Raw genomic sequence first — 22005 nt, forward strand, 5'->3', positions numbered from 1 at the left:
CTCCCACATTCTTCCTCATAGGCTTACATAATTACTACTCATGACCACTATAATTTTTATAGCAGCTTATCTCAAGGCAGAGTTAAGGGCTGGGAGCCTGGGCAGTTCTGCACAAAACATTACAGAGATATCAGAATTATCTTGAACAATGGTGCAATCTGGCTGCTGTTGCTATTGAATAGCTTAGGGGAAGCTTATCAAAGTCTTCAGCCATTTATGCATGTTGATGCAGAGCTTGAGGAGCCCTGGCTTTGTGTGTGAGAAGAAAAACAAAAATCTCACACCAAAAAGAAAACTATTCCTGTACCTAACATTGCAGAAAAAAAGTACTTTTGGATTGCATCAGGAACTCAGTGACATCAACACATTTCTCTAACTGAGCCACAAATGTTCTGTACAGCTTTTCTTGACATTGAAGTTTTAAAGTAGCCAATACACATATATTGAATCTTAGTACTTCTAAGAGTAATAAGAGTTAATAGGGACATCTGCAGGGCCTCATCCATGCCCAACTAACCTTCCTCTGACAGCTGTTCCTTGAGTATGTAAACATCAAAAGAAGTTTCCTTCTAATGGAAAACTTTTTAAAATGTGGAAGCAGCAGATCATGGCTATATGCATCACCTCTGAGAGCTTATTTACTCTTCCCTACATAGAAAAATTATGTAAAAATTATTTTTATTTAAAAACAGACTATCAAGATGAAAAATGTGGAAGACACAGCTCATTATTAAATTATTAGAAAGACTGGTTCAGTATGTAAATCTCTGATATAGGTCTGAAAAAAAAAAAGCACAAAAACTCTAATAATTTTAAGTATCTGCTGTTGGTGGTGAATAATTAATTGCAACTGTATTCAGTTTTAAATAACCAGCCCCTCTCCTGTAGACATATAGAGTGCCCAGGCGGCAAATAGCTTGCCCTAAGGAACACAGACAAGTTAAACATTTGTTGTGAACGCGAGCAATGTTTTGGAAAAGATTTCACATGACAGTTGATACCAGCACTACCAAGACATTCAGGTAACACTTTATTGACGTAAAACTCAAGAGGATTGTTGTTTGCTAGGAAAACCACTTGCTGTACCTGGTGTGGGACAAGAGGCCTGAGCATAAACTGAAAGTGAAGACAAAACAAGTTCTTACCCTCATTCCAAGAACCAAAAAGCCAATCTCTTCCATCAGCGGGTACTTGCTGACCTGCTGCTGTATCTTCTCCGCTGAAGCATATGGATCATAACTTTTCTGACCTATTTTTACATCCATTATGCAAGGCTTATTAAACTTACGGGTCACATCTTCCAGTTTTAGATATGTATCTGTCAGAAAAATCAATACTTTTGTTAACAGTGGGTCAAAGCAAAATAATTACATAGATTCTGCTGAGCACCTGTGGAGGAATGGAATAGTTTAAGGCTTAACATCACATTAATTCTTAAAGAGTCAAATTTGGCTCCAAATGCAGACTAAATCATGGTCACCGAACCCCCACAAATTCTATTTGTATGAAAATCTAAATGCCTTCCTATTTAGAAATTTGTATACAATCAGGCTGTGTTAACCTAGCCTTCAAATTCAAATTATTGCCCAGATGAAATCTGTGAGTAGCTTTTATTAAGTTATTAACATATCACAAAGAGCATTACTAAGCGCACACAAATGCAAGTTTTGCAACTGTGTGGCTGGTTTGCAACGCAGATGGTCTCTTGTGACATATTAAAAAGAAGTGAACATTTCAGTCCTAGCCTTCAGGGGCTGAAGTGCAACTCATTTGGCTTTTTTTTATGCTGCTCCCATCTGCATTCATTTCTTGTGGCACACCTTTTAGGGAAAATGCTCTTCAAATCCTAGGCTGCCTTTCATCCATTTCCAACAGTCCCTTTGGGAGGGTGGTTGGACCAAAAAACCCCAAAAGTAGCTGGAGTACCCGAAGATTTAAAGGAGTATCTAAAACCTGATGAAAATGGTTTATGCTTTTCTCCAGGGCAGCAAGATCATTACCAGCACAACCCCCACACTGACTACCAGAACAAAACAAGGAAATGAACTCCAGTACCCGCCTTGCTCTCGGACATGTCTGCTTGAGAGACACCTTGCCAGGACACAGCATAACCAAGGCAACACACAGCCTCAACACCGGTCCCATTCTTCACATGTGCTTTGCAAATCCACCTGTCACCAGGCACAAACTTCAAGTCTGGTTTTCTTTGCAGTACAGTCTAATCCATAAATGTATTTCTTTGACTTCCAAATACAAAGAAACCCCATTGTATTATTCCTCACTCCTGCAGTATGATATAAAATGGGATTGTGAGAGAAAGCAAAACCAGTTCAAGTTCAAAAAGAGGCACAAAGTGACTTGTATGAAAGCTGTACAGACAGGTAACAAAACCAGTCCAAATAAAGATAAAGTAAACAAGCAATATTTAATTTACACTTAGCAAGTAGAAACACTTAAGGAAAAGAAATTAAAGGGACGTTTATTACTTTAAGTCCTGCTTAGTCCTGCAGGACTTAAAGTCCTTACTTTAAGTCCTGCTGAGAGCTTCAGTTTTTACACCATCATGATCAAATGTCCTAATTTCTCACAAAGCATGTATGTATCAATCTAAACAGGCTTGATTTAATCCTTAGATGCCTGTTTTCTGTATGACTGGAACTAGACATCTTGCTAATGTAAAGTTATTTTCAGGAAAACATGTCAAACCAATACACTAATTAAAAAAAAACCAAAACAACTCTTCTACTAACTCACTTCATCAGCTTTCAGTGTCCTTTGGGCTACAGGATCAATCTGGCTACAGCAAAAAGAGTTTTGTTATAGGCTAGCTCACCCACTAACTACAACTGCAGGAATACATCCAAGCTCAAATAACTCAAATAACTTCGAGGAGCTCTAGGCAGCAAACATACTTGATATCTGCTCATTGAATACCTACAAAGGAGAAGCAGGACAAATACACTCCCTACATTCTGTATCCCCTAAACTGCAGCTGCTACTTTTACTGTTCAAAGGCCTAATTCAGTCAAACATTCGCATAGCTCTTGCAGGACTTTGGGAAACCACTGCCAATTACTGCGGAGTCCATAAAATCAGTTTGCTATTTCTTATTAAAACAAAAACTGCAAAAATCTAAGTGTCATCCTTCTGACTCTTTTTACATATTACAGAAATCACTGCAATCAACACACTTGTGTCATCACTCTAAAACAATGCAGAAAATAACTAAATAAAGTCCAAGGTTTTCAGTACATAGCTCTCAAAAGTGAAGAGCCGCAGGTTTGCATGGGAGGGGAGGAAAGACAGTAAATACAAAAGCATCTCAGAAAAGGGCTGCAGTCCTTCACCACCAAAATGCTTTGGAGCATGCTGCGAGCACTCCAGAATCAAACTGTTAGAAATGCAAAATGATACAAATTTTGTTTAGATGCAATGTCTTCATCAACCCTAAAACAAAACCATATAGAAAGCAATATAAAACACCTATTTCCATAGACACCCAGGGTATGTGCTGTCCTCTACTGCACTGGTCTAATTGCTGCTTTTTAACCATACAGCACCAACATTCAGTACCTCCCAAATATTTTTAAGTCCTAAATATCTGTCACTTCTTTGTTCCCCATCCTTTTCAGACTTCTTAAACTACACTATCTTACCTCTTAACAAAGTAACAATAACTGTTTTTTAAAAATTAAGCATTAAATTACCTTTGTAGGTAACACCAACCCTGGGAAATACTAATTATTTGGCAAAGACTGTGAATTATCCAGAAATTTCTCATCTCTCTCACACTTTTTGGAATTAAATCTTTCTTGTTAGGTAACTGCTAGCTCAGAATGAGGGCTGTTATATCTGTTCAATGCTCTGCTCTCGCAAAGCTGTCTGGCCTTGCTGGCACAACAATGTCACCCAGATAAAGCACCACACCAAGTTACTTTTTCTCATTACTGCTTCAAACAAATGGATCAATTGTTTACAATGCATTTTTCCTGGCACTGTTTGGTGCTTATTTGCTCTGTGTTCAATAGTCTAATGAAAGAACCCATAAACCCAGAATATTGGTACATACATAACTTTCACTTCCAGCAGTTATCCCAATGATATCTCTAAGCACTGAAACTACAGCAAACAAAGTTAAGTCTCAGATAGGTACCAATTGCCACTTTCAAATCAGTTACTGCAAGTCTCTGACGTACTGACCACAAGCGTCCTTCTCAAGGGCATCAGCGTGTCTGCACCTCAGCCCCGGTAACTAGGGAACTCTCCTTCCTTTTCCTTGCTTGGTTGAACAAAAATCTGAAGATTTTTCAAGCAATTCAGACTTCCTAAATTATTATGTGGTGCCCTGCTAATCCAGTGTGCTTCAGGAAATCATGCATTCACCATCTGAAACTAGATAATATTAAAAACCCACACAGAGAGAGGAATTTGTAACAATTTTTATATTATAACTTGTTTTGCTAGGTAGTCTTGACCATTCATTTCAAGGATGCAAATAAATCATTCATCAGAGACCTGCCCTGCCCTTTTCTATCCACCAGCAGCTTGACACATTATTTACATATTTTTTACAGTCCCAAAGGAGATAAACCAAAAGACCACCAAAATTCAGCAAGTATCCATGACATGAACCACTGCAGACTTCAGCACAGACATGCCAGTGCATTCAGTCCTCACTGGAGACAGAAGAGACAAAATCACTCAAAGCATCTGATTCCTTTGTAAAACTTAGGAGACATCTCTCAAAACATAGGAACAAGCAGGGAAAAGCCTCAATTTCCCGCAGCAACAAAGGAAGAAAAGAAAGGTTTGAAGCTGGGTTGTATGTATCTTTCCTGTTCTCAAGTTAGGCAACAAAATTAGGTAACAGTATGAAATGAGCAGCAGTGAAGTTACTTAAAAAAAAAAAAAAAAAAAAAAAAAGCACAGACAACAAAACTAGGCAGCCAAACTCAGAAAATTCAGCAGCACATGGCTCCTACATCTTTATAGCAACCTTTCCACTTTGTGAATAAACTAAATGCCCACAATGCCAGTGAAGCTAAAGTTCAAATCTAACCCATTTCAGATGAGCTTAGGGAGACAGCATCTCACGCACCTCTACCTCCACTTCCTTTGCAGTAGCACTTAGTATGTGATTTCAGCAAAACAGGAGTTACTTTACAAATTGTATTGACACTGGGAGTCCATCTTTTTTGTCACACTTCCTATATTCTTATTTAGACTTCATACATTTCACCTTTCACCCCTTTTAGCTAGCAATTTCATCCATTTACCTACTTTTTCAGTGTAGAAGACTGATGCTTCTCCCTAAGTATTTCTCTAAGGAAATAAATTATGCTCTTCAACTCACCAACTGCAGTTCCCGCTTACCTGTCACATGGAAACTCAGAGATGGTCACAAATCAAGTTCAGAGTGGTCTAAACTAAGTTTTGGTTTTTTAGAAGTCACCTATGACCAATTTAGCAACAATAGGAAATTACTGTGTTCACTACTCAGCAGTTGTACGGAGCTGTGATCCCAGAGACTTGAGAGCAGTGATTGCCAAGGGAAAGGTCAAGCTTCCAATGTCAACACTGCAACAAACCTACAAATATATCTTCTTAAATCTACGTTTCAGAACAAGACACATACAATCTGCTAAGCTCCATCATCTCCAGCCACTTTGATTGCTATCAAGACTACACAAAGCTCATTAGAACTACACATAATAGAGTTGGCAGTGCAGTGTTTTGATTGAACTGCCACCACAGCTTTCTATAAAGAAGACCCATGCACAGCCTTTTCAAGAAGCAAAACAAATGAAGACCAAAGTTTATCTTCCTTCAGTTATTCCTACTGCTTATGTCGCAATGATTGGTGGAGACCTTCTAAAATCCAGCCCCATGGTGCACAGTGCTATTGAATTCCCAAAGCAAAGGAGGAATGTGTTGAATTACTGTCTCTTGGTTATATCACGTATTTTCACATCTTAAGATCCCACTGCAAATAGAAGAAAATTATTTGCAATTGAGAGGGAATATTAAGTGAACTCCATGACACATTAAATTGTGAGGGAAGCAAAAAGATATCTCTAGTTGAGCTATTTGAGTTAGTGCCAAACAGGAAAGCATGAAGGCAAATCTGAGCCAAGAAACTGCTGGTACTACCACAATCTTCCTTTCATTTTTTCCTGAAGATGTTACACCATGTCTTTGGATACTGTCTGACTACTCTCTTTGGAAAACAAGTCTATCAAGTGACAGCCGAAGCAAAAGAAGACGGAGTTATCTTACAGGAGCACAGCATCTAGTTTTGGTGCCAACGTATTTAAACAGACTATGGCATCCCTTTGTTTCCATGTGTTCCAGAAGCTCCATTTCCCCAGAAAAGTCCCCAGAAGAAAATCTAGTTTCTGTTTTAAATATAACAACATCTTATTTCTCTTGAAGAGACAATCTTCCAATTGTTCTGCCAAAATGCTATTTTCTTCCTGACTCCTAATGTTATACAAACACAAATTTTAAGACACTAGATCTTTGTTTCATTCAAACCAGTAACAGAGACTGAAGTGGAGCTCCCCACTATGGTACCTGCTGAAATAAGTGCTTTGTGTGGTAAGGCATAGTGATGGGAACCAGCCTCTAGAGATCCAGCAGCAGATTCCAGTTTTGAAATGCTTCCCCTTAGTCCCAGACTATCCATCTTTCCTTTCTTCCACACCCACAAGGTGCTTCTTGCTTTGATGGCCTGACTGGACACAACCATGCAACCAGCCCATCCCTCCACCACAACCCCACCCAGAGCAGCAGCTCTGGGGCAGTGTGCATCAGGTCCAGCTACTCAGGAAACCTTTGCTTTACAAGCAACCACACCCCATCTTCCCTGGGAGGGAGATCCCAAAGACTTAACCCAGCCACAGGACTGAAAACTGGAACCAGTTGATAGAGGGAACATCAGTGGGTTCCAAAACAAGCCCAAAAAAAAAAAACCCTACAGAGCTCACAACTGCCAAAAATCAGCCTCCAGAAAATTCTTCCAGGAGGTTTGGATTAAGAGATAAAATTAGAACAGTACCATTTGGTGCAGTAGGTGGTGACCAGACACCGAAGTATTTTGGCAGATATTCCCGCAGCTCCAGAAGAATGCTGTCGCAACAGTCGGAGTCATAAACCTGAAATAAATTAGGGAGGGTTGCAGAGATCATAATTTTAAAACATTCATTTTTGCTGGTGGCACAGAGTGAGCGAGTAGCTGCATGGTACTTGGTAGCTGGCTGGGGCTAAACCATGACAACTTCCACTTGTCCCGTAATTATACTTTCTTACAGTCTTTGTTTTCATAAGTCTAAGATATTTACTTTTTAAAAAATATACAAGATGAAGATGATAATGATCACAGTCCAACATAAATGAGCAGCATCCTTTCTTTCAAATTTTAAAGTGGCTAAGATACATCGATCCCAAGCATAATTTAAGGCTTAACTTGAATAAAAATCTAAACCGTAATTGTTAACTTCAAAGCCTAGTTATTGAAACGGGTGTTCTCACATCTCCACTGAATACTGTATAGGATTACTGCATCATATTATATATCCAAATATTTTTAATTTTTATCAGGTAAAGTACAGAAGCTCAGACTGGACAGTGTTTTCTTATCTCCTCCAACACAATTCATGATGTAGCTACATCACACAGACTATGCACAATTTAAATATATTTCTTTTCATTTGCTTTAATGCTTTCAATTTTTTTAAACTTCTGTAGGAAAAACAATAACAGTTTGGAAACAGCAGCTTACATTCCTAAAGGAACAATTCTTTGCAGTTAAAATGAAGCCTTGGATACTAACTGCTACAGAATTGCATGACTGTTAACAGTTTGCAGCATTGCTAAGAGGATTTCAAAACCATTCCCTTGCCCAGACTCCCCCCTACTGATGTAGTTCTAGACATAGTGGATCACCTATACCATGGTTCCACGCGCTTTGTGGACTGCAAGACCACACCAGTACAGGTTACAATGATTGTTATCGCATTTAGGAGCCATCTCATCCCACTCCCCATACAGATCTCCCAGTTGTGCTGCCATCAGAGTGGTATCCTGCCCCTCAGCCCTACATGGCCACACAGCAATACCCATGGATGCTGCACAGTGACCAGGGCATGCTCAGGGGTTCTGCTGTCACTGCAGTGCAGCCACAGCCCGCTGCAAAGTTGGCAGCAAGGCAAAAAAATGTCAGGTGTTAACAGCTCTGCAGACTTGGCTCAGCTCACTGTGTCAGGACACATTTAACCACAGTGGGGTATACCTGACCATGGCAGCTACAAATGAGAGGTATCACAAAATACATGCCTCTAGTGCTGTAATGTTAACACAACTCGGGAGAAAAAAACCAGACCTCAAGTCCAGATGCTATTTTAGAGCAAGCCTTGGCTATCCTCGCCAGTGCCAGTAACTCAAGATGGCGCCTCATGCAGCAGCAGTGTTAAAATTAGTTAATGTGAATTTGTGCTAAATTTAGGTTTCACTGCAGAAACCTCAAACTAGGTAAACTCAAATCACCAGCGTGCTTCTAAGACAGGGACTGCTCCACAGCTAATGCAGGGCTCTCCTGGGCTTGCACCAGCCACAATTTTGACACCCTCACTGTCAGTGGGCAGTGATCAAGAGAATGATACACCCATGCTGAGTGGATGCTAAGGTACTGAATTTGACCCATTCCGTTAACTAGCTTATGGTATAGCCCCCATTTTGAAGATCCTAAGGGAAGGGGCTGAATCCTCAAAGCTCAAACCACACAAGTATGTGCACAGTGTACTGCAAAACACTGGTGTACACCCAACACCCCACCCTCTGCCACTACTGTTGCTATCTTAAGCATAGAGAAATTGCTGGGTGTGTATCTTACAAGTCACAGTGTCACATCATAGGGCACTGGTCTCTCTCCATGTCATGGTTTGACAAGCTAGCATGACAGCTGAGGCTGATACATAACTGTATGTCTAAGTCCAGTTTCCCTCCATGCTAGCACAAGTTGGCATGCTGATACATTGTCCTCTAAGACAAAAAGCCTTGCCTGCCCCTTGGATCAGTGTATATATGCAACATTTCTTCAATGAGCCTCAGGGGTTGCCAGCAGAAGACTGCTTTTTCCAGAAGACTGCAATATAGCGTGATCTTACTCGTTTAAGGAAGAAAAAGAATGCTAAGGGTGGGAGAGAAGAGAGGGAAAGACTGGCAGCAGGCACAAACTTGATCATTGCTCTCTTTGGTAACAGTTCAGTGTTCCCCGCTGTACAGACAGCAGTTTCCGGGCCAGCACTTCAAGGACTGACTGCTGCCATTACTTCATGCTGTGTAAAAGTAGTACAAACTCAAATTTTTTTTACTGTGGTAGTTTATGATCATAGCACCTAACATCCAAGGCAGCGCATTGCACTGCCCCCAGCACAAATGCTCTTTTCCCAGGTGAGTTTGAGCAGATCTGAGAAGCAGAAATCATCACGCCCTTACATGGAAGCAAGTCCACATATTTAGGTCACAACCAAGAGAAGAACAACAGAAACCAGAAGTGCAGCAAACAAGGAGGAGAAACACTGAATGCAACTGAAAAAACAGGCAAACATATCAGCTCATTTACCTAATTTATGAGCAAAAGATTCTGAGAAAGTAAAATGTCAGGAGACCACCTCTGGTTTTTTTAAGAGAGACAGTACCCTTGACTTACTTTTTATGACCAACATTAGGCAATTAAACTTTGCAACTTAGCAAGTAATTATCAGTATGCTCCTGTGTATTTCAAACAGCAGGATACAACAAAGATACTCAGATAATTTATAATGGGGTGTAATAGCCCAAAGTCAAGACCAAATGGGGAAAAGAGCTCCAGAAGTATTATCTTCCAAGTAGTCTATTCCTCAATACCCTAAGACATTTTAAATGGAGACAGAATTCCCAATAATGCATTTTTCATTATCATTATTTTGACAGAACTAACTGCATTACTTCTCTCACAAAGTTACCTTGCTCACTGAACCAATAAGAAACTCCCCTCATAAGTCTGACATAATATATACAAAGCACTTATTTGACCTTAATATAGAAGACCTCAATCTAAGCCTGTAAGGTACACATCAAACACCAATAAGCCCGCAATTAATAAAGATCAGAGGAAGTCAGCTGGTGTGGGCAAAGCAACAAAACCAGACATTTCAGGAATTACGCTCATTCTTATGCAGGACAGAACCAGCTCTGCTCATCAGAACGGGGCCTCATATAAGCAGTACACGTCATGGCCATTTCTTCTAGTTTCATACAACCTGCTAGCAAGCCACAGAATAACAAATATAAATGTAAACATGACAAAACCATCCCTAAAACTACTTCAGGGAATATACCATGCACCTCATGCCCCAAGAGGCACTGCTACCAGTACTGCTGGAAGATTTATGAAAAATGCAAGTTATCACTTACGTCAGAAACCCTTAATAAATAAACCATTAGATTTTTACTTACATCAATAGTATTCCAATTTTATTTCAAGAAACTGCTTTTTTTTTTTAACGTAACAATGGAGGTCCATTTCTCCAGCAAACACTGACAAACACAAGCAATTTCTGTGTTAGCATATATAACACCTTTATCCAATAAATCAAGAAATGCAAAACAATTGTGTGTCAGCTCAGCCTGGGGAGTTATCCCTTCCACATATCACAGGCTATATTCTTCCAATAGCACAGACTGGAGACATAAAATGTCTCCAGGAAAGCAAGTAAACAGGACGCTGACATTTGGAGGGCTCACAACATGACCAATACAAATTACAGCCACTAACTTATAGGAGGAATATGCTCCAGGTATGTTCTGTGGCAGCTCAGATAGTCTAATAGACACCATTAAGTCATAATTTCCAGCCATGCAGGACTTTTTAATCTGAGGCAAATTTACCACCCCTAAGTTTTTAATCCAAAGTACACTCTGGGGTTTCTTGTACCAGATTCATCTGGTTTTAAGGCAAACAGGCTACTTGGGACAATGGGAATGTTATTTTGCTTATTTAAAACATGACATTTTGGGGTTTTTTTCTAAAGACTAGCTACAATATAAATAACAGGGGGAGGGTAAAACGTGTTTAAATTTCAACAGGAAGCTAGTTCTGGCACTACAGACCTGTCTTGAAATGTCTTGATGAAAAAATACCATTTTGACAGAAAAGTAATCTATAGACAATCTTCTAAAGTACATTCAAGGGTTAGTTTAAAAGAACATGTATTTTAAAGCTGTTGGAGTGGGAAACTTTAAATGTCAGAGTAGGCATATCAGTCTGAAGCATCATCTTTCTTTGTTGCTAGCTATCATAAACTGTCCCAAAAGACAGCAGCACTACAGCCTGCAGAGTCTCAGGATACACAGCCAGCTGCCAACATTACACAGGCAATTCAAGTGTCCAGTGTGGGATTTGAGACTTTTTTTGAGCAGTTAATGCAGCTAAGTCATGCGCTTAAATTAGCAAATGCAAGATTTACAGATGATAGTGCAACCTTAATTCCCTCTTCCATTGGGTATGTCTTATATCATAGACTTTAATTACCTGAGCACACACTGCATTTCCCTCCAGACTCTTACATCAGCCAGTTACACCAGGCAAGTGCAAGGGCCAAAAAATTAAGGTTGGAACAGCAGCTGTGGTTTTAGCAATTCATATCTGCTTGGCTCTACAACTCAGACAGCCCCAGCTTCTTTTCAAAGTGGTACCATCATTGCTTGACTTGTGTGTCCACACAACTTGTTTCCACAAACATGACTGGCACTGAGCCAGCTCTGCTTAGATTCAAAATCTCATACCAGAATAACTCCAGAAGTTAAATATTTGTGAAAGTTGTTACACTAAATGCTATTATACCAAATTGCTTAATTTACTATCTAATATGCAACCATATTAACGAGATAACAATCATTTTCACTGAAAATACCTACAGAAAGAATATTTAAAACAAATGAGGATCTATTCCCACAATCTGATCACATAAATGGATTTTCAAGTAAAGATGACACACACACTTTTGACAAAGTCAAGTGTCTTTCAGGAGTCAGGAAAAAAACATACTATATTAAGGGGTTGGCCATCTTACCTTCCAAAAAATGAAGGCTGTGAAAATAAGCCTCAAAAACCTCCCAGAGACATTTATTTGGCCATGTTTATGAAACAAGTCATTCTCTAACAATGTCAAAAAACAGCAGGTCTCATTTAATCCACTTTCACATTTTATGTAGCCCAATTTAGCTTTGACTCTAGCAAGATTTGAAGCCCCAGGCAGGGCAACATTTTTAAAAGAGACAAAGCAAACTCTGACCCATTTTGAGGGTGTGGCATAACTTCAAAACTTCAGCAGCCAAAAGCCTGCAGTCAGGCACAGCCACCAGCAGCAACACTAAAAAAATACCACAGAAGTAGCTGCAAGTAAGAGCCTCAGGCACCATCTGCAGCAAGTTGCTCCAAAACAGTCAGAGGTAAGTTGGGTAGAGACACATCCTCCAGTCCCTCTTTCTTTCCAATAACCACTTACTACAGAGGCAAGGCAGTAAAGGGTTTTGAAAGACATAACCAGGCATTTGGCTATACTCTATCATAAGCAAAAAGGGTAGACAAGACAACAAACTCCCATCTAATCTTTCATCCCACAAGGTTCCTGGGCACCTAAAGATTAACAACAAACCAGGTTTAAGCTGTTTACCCACACTTCCCTACAATTTCTGCAAGTGACCCCACTGAGCATGGAGCAGGGTTGTGGAGATAAGAGTCTCCTTGGTCAAAACTGCAAAATTAGAGATCATGTTTCATCACCAATCTCTTTCCATAGAACTGAGTTTTCTCTTGCCCTTCAGCCTCTTCTGTGCTCACAACTGACTAGCACAGTCAGGTATTGTGTTCCCCTTCAACTGCATAGGAGCTGGAGTCTTCAATGAACTTGAGAACACTCTGAAGTCAAAGACAACTCTTAAAGAAGATACTCAGGAAAATGTAGGGGTTGTTACCATCACAAATACCTGTTAAGCAGACTCTTAAATAGGTTATGAGACTCTTAGGCAAACAGTCAAAAATACAGGGCAAATTGCAGATCAAGGTCTCTACTCCGTAATTTAACTAGAATTTGGTTCGGTTATGTCAAAGTGCATGTACAACAAACAGAATTCATATTAGCTACTCTTCACTAAAGGCCAAAATAAAGAGAACACAGACTAAAAAATCGTTAAGACATACAACCATTGGTCATCTAATGAGGAACTTGTCAATTTTAACACATTAAATATTTCTCCCATTCTTATTATTTCTTTCTTCTTTGAAAACACTTACCCAACAGAGCTGGAGAGACACTGATCTGAAGTTACCCACTGCAAAACTCAAGCTACCAGCAGGCAAGGAGATCCAGCAAATTTCAAGACAGAAAGTCAAGTACTATTCCTTTGCAGGAGTACAGTATAACCAGTTTTCTCATCTATCTTAACTACTGTGCCAAAAGGCAGCTCTGTTACTGCAATTCACTACGTGGTGCGACATGAATACTGCTTTGGATTTTGACAGAAGTCAGAGACCTGGTCAGCAACCAACACCACATCCAAGCTCATAGACGCAAAAGCGAGTTGGGCAAAGCCAGCAGCCAGAGCGTTTTAATACAAACTCTCTGCCACAAGAATAATTTGTTTTAAGTAGTTCCAACTATTCAAGCTTAAATTATCACTGAAATTACTGAAAGTGGAATGGTAGAACTATACAACAAAAGGGAAAAGAGGCTAGTACGGCTGTCCCACTTTCTGAGACCATTCAGCCTTTTTTTTTTCCCTCTCAGAAAGCAATCTGATCTCAGCTGAATATTCCCAGAGAGGAGTGGGAGAGAACAAGAGTTGCGAGGAATCCTGAAGCAGTTACACTTAAATAAGCAAAATTTAATTTTACATTATTTTACATTTCAAAGAGACAGAAATGGGAACAGATACATGTTGGCTTGTTTTTCCTAGTACTGCAAGAGGCAGCCCAAAGAATGTACTGTAGCAACTACCACACTGGTGCAGACTGATGGTAGGTTCAGTCACTCAGAGACAGCACTATCACAGACACACACACATTTCCATGCGTTCCCCTGCAGCAGTGACAGCATACAGCTGGTCTCCCAGCCTCCTGAGCACCTTAAGCTGGCTCACTGCCCAAGTGCTAGGCCAAGGCACTTCATTTTAACTGCCATTTACAGAATCACAGAATCACAGGATGTTCAGGGTTCGAAGGAACCTTAAAGATCATCTAGTCCCAAACCGCCAGCCATGGGCAGGAACACCTTCCACTAGATCAGGTTGCTCAAGGCCTTGTCCAACCTGTCCTTGAACACTGCCAGGTTTGGGAAACCCACAACTTCCCTGGGCAATCTGTTCCAGTATCTCACCATCCTGACAGTAAAGAATTTGTTCCTAATATCCAGCCTAAATTTCACCTCTTTCAATTTGCACCCATTACTCCTTGTCCTGTCTCTCCAGTTCCTGATGCAAGGTCCCTCTCTGGTTACCTGGAGGCTCCCTGAGACATTGGACAGTGCTGTGAGGTCTCCACACAACCTTGTCTTCTCCAGGCTGAACAGCCCCAAATCTCTCAACCTGTCGGAGAGGGGGAGGTGCTCCAGTCCCCTCAGCAACTTCATTGCCTTCTCTGGACCTGTTCCAACAGTTCCACGTCCTTCTTATGCTGGGGACACCAGAACTGTATACAGTATTCCAGGTGGGGTCTTACGAGAGCAGAGTAGAGGGGGAAAATCCTCTCCCTCAACCTGCTGGCCATGCTCCTTTGGATGCAGCCCAGGACTCCATTGGCTTTCTGGGCTGGCAGCACTCACTGCCAGCTCATGGTGAGTTTTTCCAACAACCATCACCCCCAAGTCTTTCCTCCAGGGCTGCTCTCAATCCCTTCTCAGTCTAAGCTCAGTCGGTGTGTCTGGGATTGCCCTGACCCAGGTGCAGGACCCTGCACTTCTCTTTGTTGAGCTCCATGAGGTTTCGATTGGCCTGCTTTTCAAGCCTGTCAAGGTTCCCCAGGATAGCATCCCTCCCCTCCAGTGCAACATCAGCGACAATATTCTCATATTACAAGACTGGGTTTTGGGCTTTTTTTACTCTGAAAACTAGAATTATTTTTGGAGACTGAATTTGTGTTTCAAGTAGGCAACCTACACTTTCCTCAATCTCATTCTGGCAGCTCACCAACCACATCTTACTTTTAAATTAACTTATAATTAACAAAGTCTTTTCTGTGTAACACCAGCATGTATTAGTAAGTTGATCCATATTCTGAAACATTCTGAAGTCTAAATAGTATTTGATCCAGTCTGAAAAAGTACTTTGATGACCCTCAAGCAGAGCAGGAGCACTGTGCTGTGTCTTAATTTAATTTAACATACTGTGCACTTTACAACCATCCATTTTCACTTTATTTTCAACCAGATCTACTCTTGGTAAGGAATCTTCCTCAAAATCAGGTTGTTAAGAGAACTGGATTTTTTTTCCCTGCTCATTTGCATGTAGACTGTAGACTACTCAGTCTGTTACCAACTACACCCAGTAGTACCACAATAGCATCAATTTGCAATAATGGCCTTCTACTGTCTCCCTTTTTAAAGCGTTTCTTAGATTTCTTAAACCAGTTTGTAGTTTATTCTGTGACACACAATCCTCAAAGACCATGGGAAAGAGATGCTCACCAGACCCTTCTAGGTTAACTTTCTACTGTGTGGTGTGTTTCTTCCAAACTTGTTTTGGCTGCAGACTGCAAGAACCACAAAAACCTGCCGTATTTTTTGCTGTATTTTTAAGTCTTACTGTCCAGTCATCTAATAGTGAAGTACAAAAAAACATATTTACAGAACAGTAGTAGGAACTCAGCAGATTCTTACCACTACACCGCATCCTTCATCTCTCTTAGACAACTCCCCATGTGAAAAAGATCTGAATACTAGCTGCCAGTATTTCACAATTTTGTCAAAAAGCCATTTTTTTCTCATTAGTTAAGAATTACCATGTGTCCTTCCTTTTATTACATCTGCCCATGCTCATAGTTTAGAGGCAATTTCACATACTGGTTTGCTCATTTCCCCATCAAAACAGGATCCCTCCTAGACAGCCCCTCAGCAGGAGGAATTATGCTGAGGGCAGGAACAAGCTGCATCAGAACATGCTCGCTATCTTTGCCAACAGGTAATTTGTACACTTCAATACCACTATCTCTGTCATCAGTGCAGCAGATCCAGATGTACCAGAATGAGACACAGCCAAAGATCCTTTTGAGCTACAGCTCCAAATGCAGTAGCAATGAAAGGCATGGGCAAGGCATCGCATCTCCAAAATAAGATGTTAAAAAAAACATGCATCCCATATTTTTATCCATACAAGACTGAAAATCAAAACCTTAGCTGGAGACATGATCACAGGATAAGGATATTTTAGTACACAATAGCAGCATGATGGCTATCATCCACTCATTTTTCAGCCAATGATAATCATCTAAATCAAGAGTATAACGGCACTTAACTGAGTTTACAAAGTAGGATCTCATCCTGAAACAAGACATACTTTGCCTCCCCAATCTCTTTCCATTCCTGTCAGTAGCAGTGAACAGTTTATGGAACACAGGCTGCCCTATCATGATTTGTGCTATATAGGCTGAAAGGGGGCTGAGCCTCATGAGTCAGTTCTTGCAATTCTGAGCAAAAGCTTCCAGGCCAAAACCCATCTTTCAGACTGTTGGCTTGATTTTATGCCTTGGAGAAGGGGAGAAGTCACCACAAGTCTTCTGCACAGCCTGAAGCTTCTGGAATACTAACTGCAGAAAAGAAGCAAGCATCGAGCAGAAATGAAAAGAGACAGCCCAGGAGCAGCAGGTTATTGACAACGAAATAAATAAAACAGTAAGATTACTGCTAATGTCCAAATGGGCACAATTCCTGAACGTATCTTCTCTGTAACCACAGAAGCACAAGGAACTGTGGCTTCAGAAATATTAAGGTAACTGAGTTTCACTAATACATTATCCTATGGTTACAAACTCAAAGACTGATTGTTACAAAAGAGACCGCAAAAGGTGCACAAACAGTATGCATTCTGCTTTGTATCACACTGTAAAATGAGTTAGTGAATTCTTTAGGGAAAGCAAAACAATGACAGGTCACTGCCCACGGAAAGCAGCATTTCAATGCATCCAAGCAAACTTCAGAACAATTGCATAGGCAACCACAAAACCATTCCTTCCTAGCTTTCAAGTGCCTCTCACCCAACCATGTAAATCTCTTTTACATGCTGAAGCTATTTGTGTCTCTTGTATCCTGGCTTTGTTTTCAGGACACGTAACAGGAACAAAAAACATTTTCTGCCATCTCCAGTGGCAACAGCTTCCTTGCATTCAGATTCCATGTCAGCAGGACTCAAACCCTGAACACAGGCTACTGTTACAGCAGTTAACAGAACCATCACTAACTAGGAACAGGTGAAGATCTGTTAAACAGAAGAGCCAGGTGATCAGCTGAATTATCTTTTCACCATGCTGTGCGTGGTCAATCAACTCCCTTGGTTCACAAGCATTGGCTAGAGGTAGGAGGTTACCAGACCTGAGCTGGGACTGGGAGAACCCTGTCCACCTTTTCATTCCAACTCCCCAAAATCACCCTTGCACCTGGGACAGGACTATCTGAGAATTCGGGCAAGACTTGCATTACAGTAGCCTTGGAAACCTTACACCATTGCAGCTATGTTATTTGGAGCTGTGATATGGCAACACCACTGGAATCAGGTATGACAATTCTGATGTACAGGAAACAGGGAAGGGAGAGGGAGAGGAGCAAAAGGTTTCCACTGGAAGCTGTGCATGCTGCAGGAGCTTTCTCAGGACAGTTTCCAGCAGGCAGGAGGAGGAGGGAAGGTATACTACACATCCCCCAAGTGTCACACACTCACCACAGGAAAACTGAAGAGCAATTCAAATAAAAGTTGACAGGAACATTTATTGATCTGTTAAGCATCCAATCCCAGTTTACTAGCTGCTGCATTAGCAAACTTTAAACTTCAGTAGGCCATGCTAACAACAGTTACACACAGTAACAGGTTTACAACCACACTGAGTGAATGCCAGGATCAGAAGTGAAAGAGCAGCCATTTCAAAACAGTTCAGCAACCTTTTCTTGGTCTACTGAACATTAAGAAATACTCCATCTCTTCATGCTTAACACACAGCTTGTATGAAACCACAGTCACAAAGATAACAACTGTAAATTCTCTCTTCCTCAGTTTTCATAGAATCACAGAATGGTTTGGGTTGGAAGGGACCTTAAAGACCATCTTGTTTCATTCCCCTGCCATAAGCAGGGACACCTTCTCTTCTCCAGGCTGAACAACCCCAATTCTCCCAGCCTTTCCTCACTGCAGAGGTGCTCCAGCCCTCTCATCACCTTGGAAGCTTCCTCTGGACTCACTCAAAGAGGCTGATGTCCTTCTGCTGGGGACCCAAGCTGGAGGCAGCTCTGCAGATGGGGTCTCACCTGAGCTGGGCAGAGCCCCCTCCTTGCAGCCCAATCTCTCTCCTTCAGTGCCCACAAAAGCAGCTGCCCTATTTAAGGCCTGACATTCTGGCTACCTCCCTCTGTAGAGGACAACAGTTTCTGCAATGCTACATTCTTGACGTGACAAACTATAAGGAAAGTCCTGTGCTGGAGAACTCTCAAATGCAAAGAGAGAGCTATATTAGCACAGAGTGCTCTGGGGTACAGCCCAGCATTGCTGAGACAGGAGCTTCACATCCAGCTAAGCACTGGGTTACCTCATACAGTGCCTGCACTAACCTTTTCAAAGGACAATGCTCTCACATTTTTCAACTCACCTGGCACAACAGATCACAGTAGGAGGGCTGATAGGTTTCCTCCTTTTCCCAACACTGCTGAACTAAATCAGACCATTTCAGCACGGATAAATGAGTCCTGGCATAAAGCAGGCTAAAGCCAAATAGCAAAATACATTGAGGAGTAGACGACTTTTGTGGACTTCTTAGCATGCTTGCGTAGGCCGCCTACCATAAGCTCACACTGCCTTTTACTAATTTAGTCTCTTTAATTGAAAAGACTACATTTTCAAACAACACTATTTCCCTGTTCCCATATCACTGTATACTGCTCCCTCCCGAAACTTCTCTAAAAGTAGTCCTTTGGAGTATGTTCTCACAGAGCATTACCATTACACAGAAACAACTGATCAGCAGTGTAAATAGTCCTTAAATAAACACCACTGTTACACTTCAGTAAGTTTCATTCTCTTGATGGTCATATCTATTGAAAATATTTTGTAGCTATTCAAGGTTAAAAAAAATTCATATTTTTTCACACAGATAAGTGTATCAGACTATCTAGTAAAACGCTCCATGGGTATGCAGGCAATGTTTATAAGGAGTTCATGCCCTCAGGTATAGAAAGGGAGTTTGCAGGAACAAAATTAAAATGTTATTATTTTGATTTGATAATTACTCAAATTTACAGAACTCAACAGCAAGTGGACATTACAGTTAGAAAGTCACACCCCAATGAGAAGTTAAGCAATGCACAGTAAGCTATAAACAATGAGCACAAATAGCTCATTGTTCTATGTTTTATCATAGAGGGTAGTCATGATAATCTTGTCATGCTCTGTTTTTCCACTCCCTCATAGCACATGGCAAACCTCTTCCCTGTCAAGACATAATGAGACATAGTGCTGTGGTAGGTAAAAGTTTTGTTTACTTGGTGAAATGATCTCTTAAAAGAAAAAAATCTGGGTTTTTTTTAACTACTAAACTGAAAACATAGTATGAGGAAAACAGAAAAGTAACCTGACACCAGCCCACGTAGAAATTACTTCGGCAATCTTCTAGATTTGACACAGACCTGTGAAATTCTTCCAAATTTCAGCTGCCACCTGCTTCTGAGCAGGTTTTGGATCCTTTATTAGTATTTTGCAGTACATGCCTTGTTCAAGTTTCCATTCCAAAATGGAAGCCCATTTTGTTTGGGCCCAACTGGTAAGTACTCAGTTTCATGCTCAACATAAAATAAGCCATCAATAACAAGGGAAAAAACTTCCGGTGATTCACTAACAGACTTCCGTCATGTTCACACATCGAACATTTGCAAGCAAATCTAGCAGTTTCAGAAGAGAAGATTTTCTTAGTCCAAACAGAACATAATACCTACCTGGTATCACATTAAATGTATCACAGTTGTAGTCAAACTTGTCTCTTAATGCCTCATTATCTTCTATCACAACACATTCCCTGGAGCCTTCAGCTCACAAACACTATGACTGCACACTGAAATACCACTTCCTGGTTCTTGGAAGACACTTCTGCTTCAGATCTGATAGCTGCTCTCCAGCTGACTCATGCAGCTGAAACTGAGACATGCTCATCTTCTTGCTACCATAAGCTACAGAGCTTCTCGGTTACTTCACATGAGGAGGTGTGCTGTTCTAGAAGGAAAGATACCCGCTTGTATTCATTCATGTTAGTATAAGGTAGGATGCAAAGGGAGCAGTAACTTATCTACCTACAGACAAAACAATTCTAAGCACGTATGAAAAAATGGGTAAAAAAAAAAAAAATCACAATTAATCCACATATACTAATGGACAACTTTCTGCTTTGATCTTATCAACCGACCTGCTGTTTTGCCCTGACAAAGTGAGAGCTTGGGACTCATCAGTCTTATTTCACTTGTTTCACTTCTGCACTGTTTCTCACCATCTCCTGTAGCTGGCCACCTTTTAAACAATTCCCTGTCTCAAGGAGTGGTAAAATTCTCCTTCCCTCGATCTCTGGAGGCTTATCAGTCTTCTCTAAGGTGATTATGTCTCTTTGATTATAACCCACAAGATGGGGTGAACTCAGTCAAAGCAGGGCAGCCTGGCTTTTGCTCCCATTGCTTGTCCACTTAGTCACCTAATCCACCAGAAGAATATTGAGACAAGGAAGTTTTGCCATCTTTTAAATAGAGCAAATCAGTTCATACATGTCCAAAAAGAACCATCATGGTACAAGGTAAATGGCAGGAATGGGAAGAAAGGCATTTCAGCAATGTGCTACTGGATCAGCTCAAGCTGCATGTGAAACTGTACCTTACCCAGAACCTCCCAATCCACAGCAATCCTCCTCCTATAACAACAATATGTAGTGCTTAGATGTCTACAGACCACATTACACAATTCTTGCCTAGGAGCAAACATGATATGAGTTAATAATTGAAAAGCAACCAATCCCCAAGACCTTTCTCCTGTACTTTCACCTACACAACAAACATGTATTTGCTCTCCTTCCCTTCTCCCACAAAAAGGCCTCCTAGTCCACACACAACTAACCATGTCTACACCCTTCTCTGTTATTTTTCAAGAATTACCCAACCCCTTTCCAAGATGGCTTATAACCACAAAAATTCAGTGCTGTAAGCAACCCAGCAAGGCCTTAGAAGACAGAATTGAAGCTTACTTTGCAAGTTACTAGCATTGAGACCTGACTTCTTCACAGCACAGTAAAAAGGGCACTAACACAGACTCCCTTCTCAAAGATTTTGTCCAGGGTCTTGCTCACGTGCAAGGGTCAGGGTCTTTGTCACGGCTTGTCACATGAGTCTAAGCTTAAACAGGCAAAATTATACAGTCTCTGATGTGAAGGGTATATGTCCTAGCAATGCTTGAACCTACCCCACTTACCTGCTGGCTTTAGGCAGGGACAGCATGTTACTGTCTCTGCCTCAGAATTTCATAGCACAGTAAGGAGCCTGGTGCCCAAAGGAGTCTGTTAAAGCTTTCTCCTTCTACTCAAGTTACCACTCAGGCTGGACAGCATATTTCTTAACCTCATCTCAATGACAGTCACAGAGAAACTCAGAAAAATATTTACATTTAACTGGCTCCTAGTAACTCAAGAGCTGTTGTTTTGTCCCATGATGAGAATCATCAAATAACGGCAGTATGCAAACA

The 22005-nt window shown here is 40.9% G+C and overlaps 1 protein-coding gene across 1 annotated transcript in view; it reads right to left on the minus strand.

Annotated features, from left to right (window-relative positions):
• The window catches only part of IPMK (inositol polyphosphate multikinase), a 40902-nt gene that overhangs the window by 13448 nt on the left and 5449 nt on the right, over positions 1-22005 (minus strand). The window contains exons 3-4 of the mRNA XM_085064480.1: positions 7058-7154; positions 1146-1318 (exon numbers count right to left, since the gene is read on the minus strand). Coding sequence (XP_084920606.1) covers positions 1146-1318; positions 7058-7154 — 270 coding nt within the window. The remainder of the gene's footprint in view (positions 1-1145; positions 1319-7057; positions 7155-22005) is intronic.

This window comes from Lichenostomus cassidix, chromosome 6 (genome assembly GCF_008360975.1).
Source record: "Lichenostomus cassidix isolate B80296 chromosome 6, HeHo_3.0, whole genome shotgun sequence".
Classification (NCBI taxonomy): domain Eukaryota; kingdom Metazoa; phylum Chordata; class Aves; order Passeriformes; family Meliphagidae; genus Lichenostomus; species Lichenostomus cassidix.